We start from the raw sequence: 12,414 nt of genomic DNA on the forward strand, positions 1-12,414 counted from the left end.
CTATTTATATGTATCAATCCAAAATTTATTAATAGTAAACATATCACTTTCCTACTCATTATACGGGACAGTTTACTTTCACCTGAAAGTCAGGTGCTGGACATTTAAAGAGATGACATCAAATCTAAATAAAAGACTACACAGAAAATGATGACTGTACAATGTGCAATGTTACTTGGATTTGCGAAAAAAAACAAACTTTAAGAATCAAAGAAAGACTTAAGCAGATGTATCAATTTTACTTTTCAGTCTGGTTGAGCGAAACTTAACACATCCTGATTTGTTCAAAATTCAACTTTTTATAATAATCATTTATGTGTTTAAATGACTGTGGTAAAAAAAAAAAAAATGAGAGTAATAGCTATAATTTCAGTTTCACACTATAATTTCAGTTTCACACTGAACCCGTGGTTTATAGCTCATGGTTCAACTATGGTCTTGGTGATCATTGAGGATAGAATAGCTTCAGGAAGCAGTGTGTGTTTTTGTGTCCATACCTGCCACTGACCTGCAGGTCAGTGAGGTGAATCTCACTTTGCCAGATGCTCAAATGGCACACTGACCTGCATGGAGAGAGAAAACTAATTACACTCTTTTCACACTTTGCTTCCATGCATCATCAAGCCTTGTAAGTCGTCTTAATTCTCATTTCAAGCCTTAATTCTTCACGTCATAGATTCAACAAAGTGATGGAAAGATTCCTCAGAAATTTTGCTTAACATTCACATGAAGCATCACACAGTTGATGCAGATTTTTCGGCCGCACATCCTACATCCTACATCCTACATCCTACAGCTGCTGTGTTCTGGTTCTGGTGACTATGGAGACCATTAAGTTCAGTCAACTTATTATGTTCAGGACGCCAGTTGGAGAGGAGTTGAGCTTTGGTGTGCATTGTCATGCTGGAAGTATCCATCAGAAGACGGTACGTTGTGCTTGTAAAGGGATGAGCAACAAAACTCAGGCTGTTGTTTTTAAATGAAGCTCAGAAAGTACTGACTGACTGTTATAAGTCAGGCTGTGTCCATACTTTTGAGTTGTTTCGGCTAAATTCTGACCCTACCATCTAAGCGCTGTAGCTGAAATGAAAACTGATCAAAAAAGGCAACATTTTTTCCGATCTTTTATTATCCAGTTTTGATGAGCTTGTGTGAATTGTAACCTCAGTCCTCAGCTGACGCCCAGCAGGGTCTTCTGCTGCTTTACCCTCTCCCTTTCAATGTTGGAGGTATTGTGAGAGATGTTTTTTGCAAAGTGGTTATTTAAGCGGTTATTACTGTGGTATTTCCGTCATCTTGCACCAGTCTGCTAATTCTTCTCTGTCATTCAACAAGCCGTTTTGGTCCAAACAACCGCTGCTCACCGGATACTTTCTCTTTTTCAGACCATTCCCTTAAATGGTTGTGTGTGAGAATCCCAGTAGATCAGCAGCTTTTGAAACATGCACACCGAGCCGTCTGGTACCAAAATCAATAAAATCACATTTTTTCCTCATGTTGATGCTCAGCTTGAACTTGACCATGTCTACATGCCTAAATGTACTGAGTTGCTGCCATGTGTTCTGGTTGATTAATGATTTGTGTTAAAAGTCAATTGATGAGGTGAAGCCAATAAATTGGTTGGTGAATTTATTAATATTATTACTGTGCAAAACCATAACCATGAAGATTCAGAATAGCTGCTGCAAGATACAATCATGATCCAAAGCTAACAAATAAGGAGCAGAAAGAGTCTAATTACAAATCCCAAGAAGAGGAGCCTGTCTTGGAGGATTAGTCTATGTTGTATTTGTACCCTGTCAGACTATAACCACACAGACACAAAAAGTATTCATATAGCCTAATTGTCTTGGTGGTAATTATGTGTAGATTATGAATGCATTTGTTTCAGTCTTTAACATTTCTAGTCTTTGCATTCTGTACAAGTTTGTATTTCCATCAATGGCAGGCGAAGCAGAAAATTCAGCAATCCAAAAGAAGAAAGAGCCTTTTTATCCATTTTCTCCATTAAAAAAATAATACTGCAATACTGCATAAGAGAAGACAGCAGTGTATTTCTTTAACAACAGTTAGTCTGCTTCACTAAATCCCAGCAGTGCGTTGAGCTCCAACATATACATTAGGATAACGCAACTGATGCACATGAAATCTGCAACCACTTTAAGGCTTCCTACCTGTGACGCGGTGATGCGTGATTGGTCAAGGCGTGCGGTGAGGTCAGATGAGGAGACATTAGCGGGGGCTCCACGGTGAAGCCTCATGGCCACCTTCCTCTCTCGCTCGGCTCGTTCTGCTCTTCCTGCCTGAGGAGATCGGTTACCTGCACGGACACACAGAGGCAGCTCGAGTTAAAAACAAGCTTTCACTCTCACTGCGTGAAAAGGGCCAGAATCCTGACATATCTGTCGGGGATATCGGAAGAATCCGGACTATTTCTGGTGCATTTTGGAACATGTTTCATGTCTGGCGATATACAGATATAAGATACTGCATGAGGACATATATTGTGTCCGGATGCAAGTTGTGTCTGACTTTTGTGATATATGAGCTCCTAATATGACCTGCGGACACATCCGGAAGTATCTGCGGTCAAGGTATTGAACAGAGTCAGAATCCTGACATATCTGTCGGGGATATTTTTACTAAGTCTCAAAAGAATCTGGACCATTTCTGGTAAATATCCTCAAATTTCTGTTGTGTTAAGTAGAAAAACCTTCCTGACCTGACTGCTGGACGCCACGCGTAGCCGGGTTGGAAGGAGAGGCATCCGCCTCATTCCTGCCTCTGTTGGCCGCAGAAGGGTTGGGACCAGATGGCAAAGCTCGGCCTCCAGCTCCCCTCTGGCCTCCTCCTGCTCGTTCCTCCGCTTCTTTCCCCTCTTTCCTGTCCCTGTCCCCGTCCTCCGCCGTCCTGCTGGCTCCCTGAAACATAATGTAGATGTGAAGGCAAGCTTGAAAAGACATTTTCACCTGATGTGGCAATATCGGGACACTCACAAACTTCAACATGTTCCAGTCGAAGACGTAGTCGTAAGAAAAGCCTTGTCTGTGGAAAAGGTTCCTGAAGAGCTGCCTCAGATAGGAGTAGTCCGGCTTGTCGTCGAACCGCAGGGAGCGACACAGGTTCAGGTAGGTGGAGAATTCAGCTGAGAGACAAAAGAAGGAAAATGGAGGCTTACAAGCGAAGACAGGTGACTCAATCTTCTGATGCTTCAGGACGTTGACTCACAAGGGTATCCTTTGCAGAGCATCTCAATGGGGGTGGACATTTTCTTCTCGCTGATGCGTTCATACTTCTGCCTCTTGGTGGCAGCTTTGAGGCCCTGCCAGGGCAGAGAACCCAGGTTGAAGTACATGAGAACGTAGCCCAGGGACTCCAGGTCGTCTCGTCTCGACTGCTCTGAGGAGAAAAAGACAAAACAGATGGGAGAGAAGGAGACAAAGGAAACACCGACATCCTTCATGTCAAGGACAGCTTCTGCATGTTTGCGTTGCCTTACCGATGCCCAGATGGGTGTTGATGGAAGCGTAGCGGGCCGTACCGGTGAGGTTTTTATTCTCACGGTAGGGGATGTGCTGGTGTGTTCGAGCGTCGCGGTATTTCTTGGCCAGGCCAAAGTCGATTATGTAGACCAGGTTGCCCTTCTTCCCGAGCCCCATCAGGAAGTTATCAGGCTTCACGTCTCTGTGGATGAAGTTCTTAGAGTGGATGTATTCGATCCTACTGATCTGGAGCAAAGAGAAGATGGAGAGGTGACGCTGAAGCCCATTAACAAACACACATCAATACAACAACATTTCTGGGTTTGGATCTTCCAAGCAGAGAGGCTCTTTATTTTTTTTTTACTTATACCAGTGAAGACACAACACAGGTTTTAATTTAAGAAAGAAAAACTTCTCAGAGTCTTCAGGTGTGAAATAAGTGGAGCACGTTTATATGTTTACACACCATCACAACGGTTTTATGCTAAACGTGTTAACATTAAAACTGGGATACAATTGAGGAGATTAACACATAGATGTAGTGAATTTTTTCTCCTTCTTCCCAACTTCACCTCTTTGACTATGAAAAGAGGATATTGCACAGATTAAACTGAAAAAAAAACTTTAGTTACAAGGAGATAAGATGATTAAAAAGTTGGTGTTGTTACCTTTAGAAAAGCAACAAAGACTAAATGAGGTGCAAGGGGTCAGTGTGACAACATACATTATGAGGTGTTATGCTGTTGGAAAAGAAATTGTTCAGTGAGAAAACTCTTGTTTTGTAGTAAAAGAAATGATGGATAATGATGTGTTATGATTTAGACGAGTGCTCCTCAAACATTTTGAACCATGGCCCCAAAGATACCACGTTACTGCATGAGAGAGGTTGACTGTTTTTTATTTATTTATACACACACACATATATACACATAAATATATATGTATATATATATATCTATATATATATAGATATATATATTTATATATGATTCTTCCTGTGACCACTCGCTGAATGTAAAGCTGAAAATTGTCCAAATCTTCATAAATTATGAGGTTAGAATGTGTTTGGGTGGATTTGGTTCATGCTGGAATAAGGTAGAAACCCAAATTAAGCTTCACTCCCTAAGATCAGACCACATTTGTATTTTTAATATGACACAAGTTTACCTTGTTTATGCATTTAATGCATTAAAAATTAATGCAATAATTTCACAGATTTTTTTTTTTGCATTGATTTTTTTACAACTGTAACATAAATCCCAAATTTATTTAATAAATGTAGGCTCTATTTTTGTGACAATAATGTGGAGACCCCCTTAAAATGATGTTGGGACCCCCAGTTTTAGAAGGACAGCTTTAGAAGACCATCAGTGATGCTGAATGAAGAAGAAGAAGAAGATTCATGATTCATGATTCTGAATCTGCTTACTGTATGTTTCTTGTAAGCTGGAATTGATTACGATATTATTGTTTTTCAATTTCCTTCATATTTAAATTTCAAATTGTGCTTCTTATTTTCTAATGTTTTAATGTCTTTGTGAAGCACTTTGAGTCACCCTGTTGTTGGATTGGGCTGTGGAAATAAACTTGCCTTGGTGTTTAAGTCTCTGGGATGAAACACTGTTTAAACACCTCTGCTAAACATTTTATTAGACAGCCTGCAGGACGTAAAACCCTGGATGGCACCAAATTTCCTAAAGTTAAACGGTCACACAACCAGAGTAGTGTCGTCTAGGCCCCTAACCTCCATGCAATCCAGCGTATCCTTCTTGGACCTCTGGAGCTCCACAGAAGAACATCTGTAAAAACTATAGAAGTGATTTTTGATCATGCTTTTAATTTGGTAAACAAATAAAACATAGTTGTCAGAGCTAGCTTCTTCCAGCTAGGTTAGTCCTTTCCTCTTATTGTCTGACTGAGAAAGTGAATCATGTTCTCTTACTTAGAGATGTATTGTAACAGTCTTTAAACAGGTTCGAGTCAGTTTCTGCTTTCTCATCATCAGGCAGAGAAACGTGGTCGTGTCATGAAGACCACTTTAATGGCAAGGCAAGTTTATTTTTATAGCACAATTCAACAACAGGGCGATTCAAAGGGCTTTACAGAGACAATAAAACATTAGAAAATAAGAAGCATAATTTAAAATTAAAAACAAGAAAACAAGGGAAATATTGAACATTAAGTAAAGAAAAGTGCAGATTTTGAATTGAAATGAACTCAAAATAACTTTGAATAAAAACTACTGAAATGCAGCTGAGAACAGGAGGGTCTAAAACCTAGATCTAAATAAACTGAGTGTTTCAGCTGATCTGAGGCTTTCTGGGAGTTTGTTCCAGACATGAGGAGCATAGAAGCTGAATGCAGCTTCTCCATGTCTCATTTTGACTCTAGGAACTGATAGAAAACTGGATCCAGATGACCTGAGGGGTCTGGTAGGTTCATAATGGGACACGAGTTCTCTCAGGTACTTTGGTCCTAAACCATCCAGAGCTTTATAGACCAGCAGCAGAACTTTAAAGTCTATCCTCTGGTGGACAGGCAGCTGGTGTGAAGACCTCAGATCTGGACTGATGTGGTCCACTTTCTTGGTCTTAGTGAGGACTTGAGCAGCAGAGCTCTGAATTAGCTGCAGGTGTCTGACAGTTTTTAGAAACCTGTAAAAATGCTGTTATAGTAATTAAGACGACTAAAGATGAAAGCCTGGACTAGTTTTTCCAGGTCCTGCTGACATCAGATCTTTTATCTTTGATATATTCTTTAGGTGACAGTAAGATGACTTTGTAATTCCCTTGATGTGTTTTTCAAAATTTAAGTCTGAGTCCATCACTCCACCCAGATTTCTGGCCTGGTTGGTGGTTTTCAGGTGTATAGAAGGAAGTTCTGTGTTGACCTGTCATCGTTTCTCTTTGGCTCCAAAGACGATCGCCTCAGTTTGGTTTTTGTTTAACTGAAGAAAGTTTAATCTCCTTGATGCATTTACCAAGATCCTGTCCAGGTCCTCGTCCTCCTGGTGACATTGTAATATAAACCTGCGTGTCATCTGCGTAACTATGGTAACTGATGTTATTCTGTCTGACCTGTGCCAAGTAGAGCAGGTTTTAAAGTGGATTTAAAGATTTTACTGTTTGTTTTCAAGTGTTTGACCTTTTAACTCTCCCCATCCCTCTGAAATGAGCTGATCAGATGCTTCTGGGTGTCTTGAGGTTCCTCTCCAGGGTCTTGTTGTGTATACTTTTTTTTTTTTAAAGATCTTTAAACAAATCCTTAGCTTTTATTTTAGACTGATCTTTTTATATTTATTAATTAGTGCTGTTTTCTCACATTTTATATCTATTATGTGCTATTCTTATTATTGTACAAGACTTTGGTCAAAGTCTTTTGTTTTAATCGTGCTTATAAATAAATTTGACTAAACCCTGATGATTTCGTCTGAAGCCCAAAGGCTGGAAAAGCAGCTCGGTGTTAAAAAAATACTTTGAATTTCATGTTTAGCAGGAAGAAAAAAATGTGAGTGAGCGACTGATCAGCACAGCAACAGTTAAATAACTTATCAGCTAATAGTTCTTTGTGTGTCTGAGTAGTCTTTTTTTTTTTTTTTTTTTTAGCTTATAGCTTATAAAACTGCAATTAAAATAAAAATATATTCTCAAAAAAGAGAAAAGAAAATGAATATGAAGTCAGTACAGTTGTCCTCTGTTTTTATCACATCTTATTGGACTTTTTTGCAGGAAAGAATGAAAGCATCAGACAACCTGACAAGTCTTCCACCTGTCTTCACAAACAAATCAAGAAACAACTTAGTTAAATATTTCCTTTTCTGTTTTTAAGACAAAATTGCACTGGAAAACGTAAGATTGTGAGAAATGTTAGATTTCTGACTTGCTTTTTGAGGATCCCACAGATCTTCCACAGAAAAGAAGTGCTGTGCGTAACTATGACTGAAATCTAGTGGTAAATGTGGTCATAGAAATGACTTATTTAAAATTCTTCCACATATATAAACATGTTTTCATGCGGCTTTTTAAATGCATTACTTATCCAGAGAGTACTTTGCAGTATATAACACAAAGTCAAAATACAGTAATTTTCTGCTTGTCTCTTTCTGCTCAGGTCTCTGACACCCTCTCCTCTCAAGCTACTGTTAAATAAAGGCCAAAAGGAAAAAAAAAGAAAAGAAAGAAAAATGTAATCTTAAAGCTCAGATGGATTAGTTTGTCCATTCACAGACACCGTAGTAAAAATTGTGGCAAAAATATGGCAACTGTCATATATGTTGCTCCATGACAAGTAAATATAAATGGCTCATTCTAAGAGAATAAAAACATACTTATTTAGTGATTAGATACCAACATAAAAACAGTTTTAATGAAATATTTTATGTCTCTGGCCTTTGATTTTGTTATATGCTGCACATTTATACGGACATTTTGCTTTATTTGATCTGTTTTGGTGTTGAGCAGCAGTGTGACTTTAAAAGAGACTTCACATCCTCACGTCATGTGTGTTTAATGTTGGACTAGTGAGTTTATATTGCTTGATGAAATATTAGTTAAATAATCGGAACTGGTGAAAAATAGCATCAGCCTCTGCTGATGTACACATCATTTTACGTGTCTTCAATAAGAAGATGGCTTCAACAACACCTGCAGACCGAACAACGATAAAGGTGAGAACACAATTATATGAAAAAAGTCAGTCACTGAGTTTCTTAATCGCTTGTCCAGTTAAGGGTTGCTGGAAAGCTGGAGCCTATCCCAGCAGTCTTTGAGTGAGAGGCAGGGTACAGAGCCAACACAGAGGCCACAGCGCTAACCACTACACCACTGTGCAGCCCCCGATTAAATACATACAGAGCAGAAATGACAGATTTAACATGATACATGTGGGATTAAAGGTGCTGAAACAGAAAGGGAAATAAAAGACCGAGCTCTGTCCTGACTGAGGTTTTACGGTAAAGAAATGGAGGGCATAGACTGCAGACAAGCTTCAGAGATTTTGTTTGGAATTACTTTCAGACTTTGAATGATCCATTTAGTGCCAGTTTAAAAATAGCATCACGCTTTTACCCAAATCTCTCCCACTTTCCAGCCCCCAGTTTCTGTTGTGCGCAAGGAAGAGCAAAGTTATGACAGTTGTCGGCCTTTTGAACAGCTCAGTAATTAAATGTTCTGATTATAATTGTTTACATGTTCCTAGTATGACTATCGGAGCTTGAGGAACGTCTTTATGAAGACGAAGCCCTTAAACCTGAGCGGTTATGTAGTCAGTCAGTCTCACCATCTGGTCAGCCAGCAGCAGGACTGTTTTCAGGCTGAACTTGCGGGAGCAGAAGTTGAACAGGTCCTCTAGACTGGGACCCAGGAGCTCCATCACCATAACGTTGTAGTCGCCCTCCGCCCCGCACCACTTAATGGAGGGGATTCCAACTGTTGGGTGTAAAAACAGGAAGACAGAGAGGTAAAAATAAGATTATATTTGTTTGTAAACATGATTATATTTATCTATAAACAATACTCAGAAAAAGTCGTCCTTCATAACTTAAAGGTCCAGGTTTCATCCCTTCCATCGAACCTGTTGCTACTGGTTTTCTGTCTTGTTCTTGTCACATTTAGCCTACCTCCACCTCTACTCCATGTTTTTCTTTCTTTCTTTCATCTTCTTTCCATGGAGAGCATTTCTGATGAGGCTTCAGTGAACAGCAGATTGATGAAACTGAAGGTCCAGATGCACCTTTCAGCTCCTGAGTCAGCTGGACTTTTCACTACTTCTCAAGGACATTTCTCTCAGACCGCATTGCTGGACAGGTTTTTTAAGGCTTGATACTTTTTCTTTTGTCTTCTGCTTGTCAAGTTTCGTAAGATTTCTTTAAGGAAACACTCAGCACGTCGCTTAAAGCGTGTGTAATCATAACACTCGCTCATCCCTCAGTTTGGTCTGTTTTTGATCTATTAATAATTCATAACTTAGTGTTAAGTGTCTTAAAGTAAACTCACTTTCCTCTGGAACATATAAAGCATGAAGACTGGACTGATAAGTCCATTCAGAAAGCCCCAAAAACCTTTGTTAAAGGCCACTTTGGACTATTAGAAGGAGGTCTGGTTTCTTGGAAGGAAAATATGAAAACATTTAAAGATGGTTCAAACGTTTTGTGCACAACCATAAATAGTAACATTACAACCACTTATTAATGTATGTTTCATGGTCAGCACCTGCAGCAGACATAACCTTATATGTTCCTCTGTTTATGCATGTTTTCTTCATTATTTATCATATGCATACCTACACGGTGCGGACTGTCCTCTAGAAATCAGTTAAGTCTTAAATTATTCATTTTACATCCATTAGTCCATCATAAACAGGCTGCATCTCAGCGCAACCTTAAACTGACTCAAGTGGTCATTAATTCCTGTCAAAGATGTGTTTCAGTGTCCCTGAATGATCCTGGACAGGCCTAAAAAGCCCTTAAATATTGTGAAATATCTGGGAGATCTCATAAATAACAGTAAATGTCCTGAATTCCTGCGATGGACTGGCGAGCTGTCCAAGGTGTACCCTGCCTTTCACCCAAAGACTGCTGGGATAGCCTCCAGTTTCCCCGTGACCCTTCATCGGACTAAGCAGTTAGGATAATGAATGAATGAATGAATGAATGAATTCCTTCAGTACCCCTGAAACTCCTCGCTGCCTTTTCACGGCCTTGCAAAGATCTCTCTTGGGGTGTTTTACCTCCACCCTGCATCATTTTGTAGAATTTGCTCTCGATGTGGAGCTGTGGGTGTTTGGTCTTCACACATTCCAGCTTGATGGCTACTTCCTCTCCTGTGGCAATGTTTGAACCTGATGGGAGCAACACATGAGAGGAAGAGCAGATGCAGCGTGTCAGCAGCTGAAAATGGGCAAAGATGGATGACTATTCCAGTTTATGAAAAACAAAAACACATCTGGAAGTGCTGCAGTTTTAACTAGATATTTCCAGTTAAGGGAAAGAAAAAAAAAGAAGCTCAGAACCTCACCAAGATAGATATCTCCAAAGGATCCACTCCCTATCTTCCTCCCGAGGCGGTATTTGTTCCCCACGCGCAGCTCCATTGCTCCCAAGCTTTGCAACTCACTGAAGGGGTAAACACACAAACATGCACAAAGCTGTCATCAATCACTGCTGATCGATAGAGCCAAAGGACACCGTGGTGCAAAGCTGCGGACTTTAAACTAAAGAATTCGAAACAAGCCATGCTGTGTCATCATGAGAGGAAAGTAAAACTGAAGGCTTGGGAGAAATCGACAGGAGAGATGAAAAGGAATGAAAAGTGAAGGGAAAAAGAGAGCGGTAACAATGACGTCGTGCATCACAGAAACTAGGAAAGAAAATGTTGCTGACTTCCAGCTTCAATGTGACTGTATGTGACTTCAATGGAAGCAAAGCAGAGGATGTGATGATACACTTCAGACAACATCGCAGCAAAATAAATGACAACAGCGGGTGGAGTTGTGTAACATGATTTATTCAGAGCTGCAGGGGGTCAGCCAGATCAGCATCTCACACACTCTTCCCAAAACACTTCAAAGCAGTCTGGTCCTGTGTAGAAGTCATTTGCATAAACTCTGTGTTTCTGATGGAGTCCCCTGACAAAAAATTTGAATGAGTCACGTTTTCCCCTCACCCAAGCTGTATCTGTGTGCACAGCCACGAAACGGGGACTTTTAAAATGGACAGAGGAGGCCCCAGAGATGCTTATAACCACTTTGACATTGCATTTATCGTTGACTAAGTTCCTTTAGGGTTGCAGGTCATTCATCTGCAGGAAAAATAAGGCAGAGCATCCCACTGCTGCGTATTACCAAACCCTCTAACATCTCATTTTCCTCCAGCTCCACTGTCAGTGTTACAAAACGGAGACCCACGAATGCAGCAAAAAAAAAAAAAAAAAAAAAGAGAAAAGAAAAGAAAAGAAAACATGAATTCGCGTTATTTTCAAAGACTTCATACTTCACTTCAAATTGCACTAAACTGGGACTGGGTGAGGTGCTCAATGTAAAGCATAACATAATTATTAGATATAAAAAAAGAAAACACACACACACACAGTGTCTGGTCAGATAATTCCCATAACCGCACCCTCCGTATGAAACCCCACCAGCACGACTCTGTTTGAGCACTGGACCCAGATCACCACAACACCATTACACACACACACACACACACACACACATACACACACGCCTCCAGACACCTTGACAAGCCAGCATACACCCCCTCCACACACTAACACACAAACATCACACACACACAACCACACCTCCTCCTCACCGGCTCTGTGGTTCCGTCTCACTCAGGACCCTGGACAGCGACGTGTCTGCGCGGCTTCAGACGGCTCATAACCTCGGAGATTACACACACACACACACACACACACACACAATCACACAATACGGGAAAAAAGAAGGGCAAACCGAGCGAGCCGTGCGGTTCTGGAGGATTCCCTGCAGGATCTTTTCTTATCCAGCTTGTTTGGTTTTTATTCCACAAAAAGAAAACGGTAGGACTGGAGGTCCTTCTCTCCCCCTCTGCGCGGCTGCTCCTCTCTGTCTCCCCCCTCACACCCTGTCCTCTCTCAGTTTACACCATTGACAATATCTATGATGTCATCCACAGACTTGCGGAGATGCCCGGATTGTCTTAAAGCCGCCTCGTTGTTACCGCCGCGGATGATGACGGTATGCAGGCATGAATGAAACGCTCCCAAGCTTGTTATGTACAAGAAAAACTAAAAGTATACCCCGAGGTAGGGTGTTTTTTTTTGTTTTTTTTTTGGCGTTTATGTAAGCATGGATGCAAAGTATGCAGTGTGAAAACCCTGTCTGCGTTTGGCAGAGTGGTGGTAGGATCATGGTTTGGATTGCATCTGTATGTCTTATCAGCAATGATGTAACA

At 40.5% G+C, this 12,414-nt stretch overlaps 1 protein-coding gene across 1 annotated transcript; it reads right to left on the reverse strand.

The window, feature by feature from the left end:
* Positions 1-530: 530 nt before the first annotated feature.
* On the reverse strand, positions 531-10,571 carry csnk1e (casein kinase 1, epsilon; the record flags this gene model as incomplete). The annotated part of the gene is made up of 9 exons (XM_079261009.1): positions 531-563; positions 2,175-2,320; positions 2,723-2,921; positions 2,997-3,145; positions 3,229-3,399; positions 3,500-3,728; positions 8,760-8,908; positions 10,209-10,319; positions 10,496-10,571. The coding sequence occupies 9 exons, from the start codon at positions 10,569-10,571 to the stop codon at positions 531-533; spliced, it is 1,263 nt and encodes a 420-aa protein (XP_079117135.1).
* Between the last annotated feature and the right edge of the window lie 1,843 nt (positions 10,572-12,414).

Source organism: Telmatherina bonti (genome assembly GCF_933228915.1).
Source record: "Telmatherina bonti genome assembly, chromosome: 21".
NCBI classification, from domain to species: Eukaryota; Metazoa; Chordata; class Actinopteri; order Atheriniformes; family Telmatherinidae; genus Telmatherina; species Telmatherina bonti.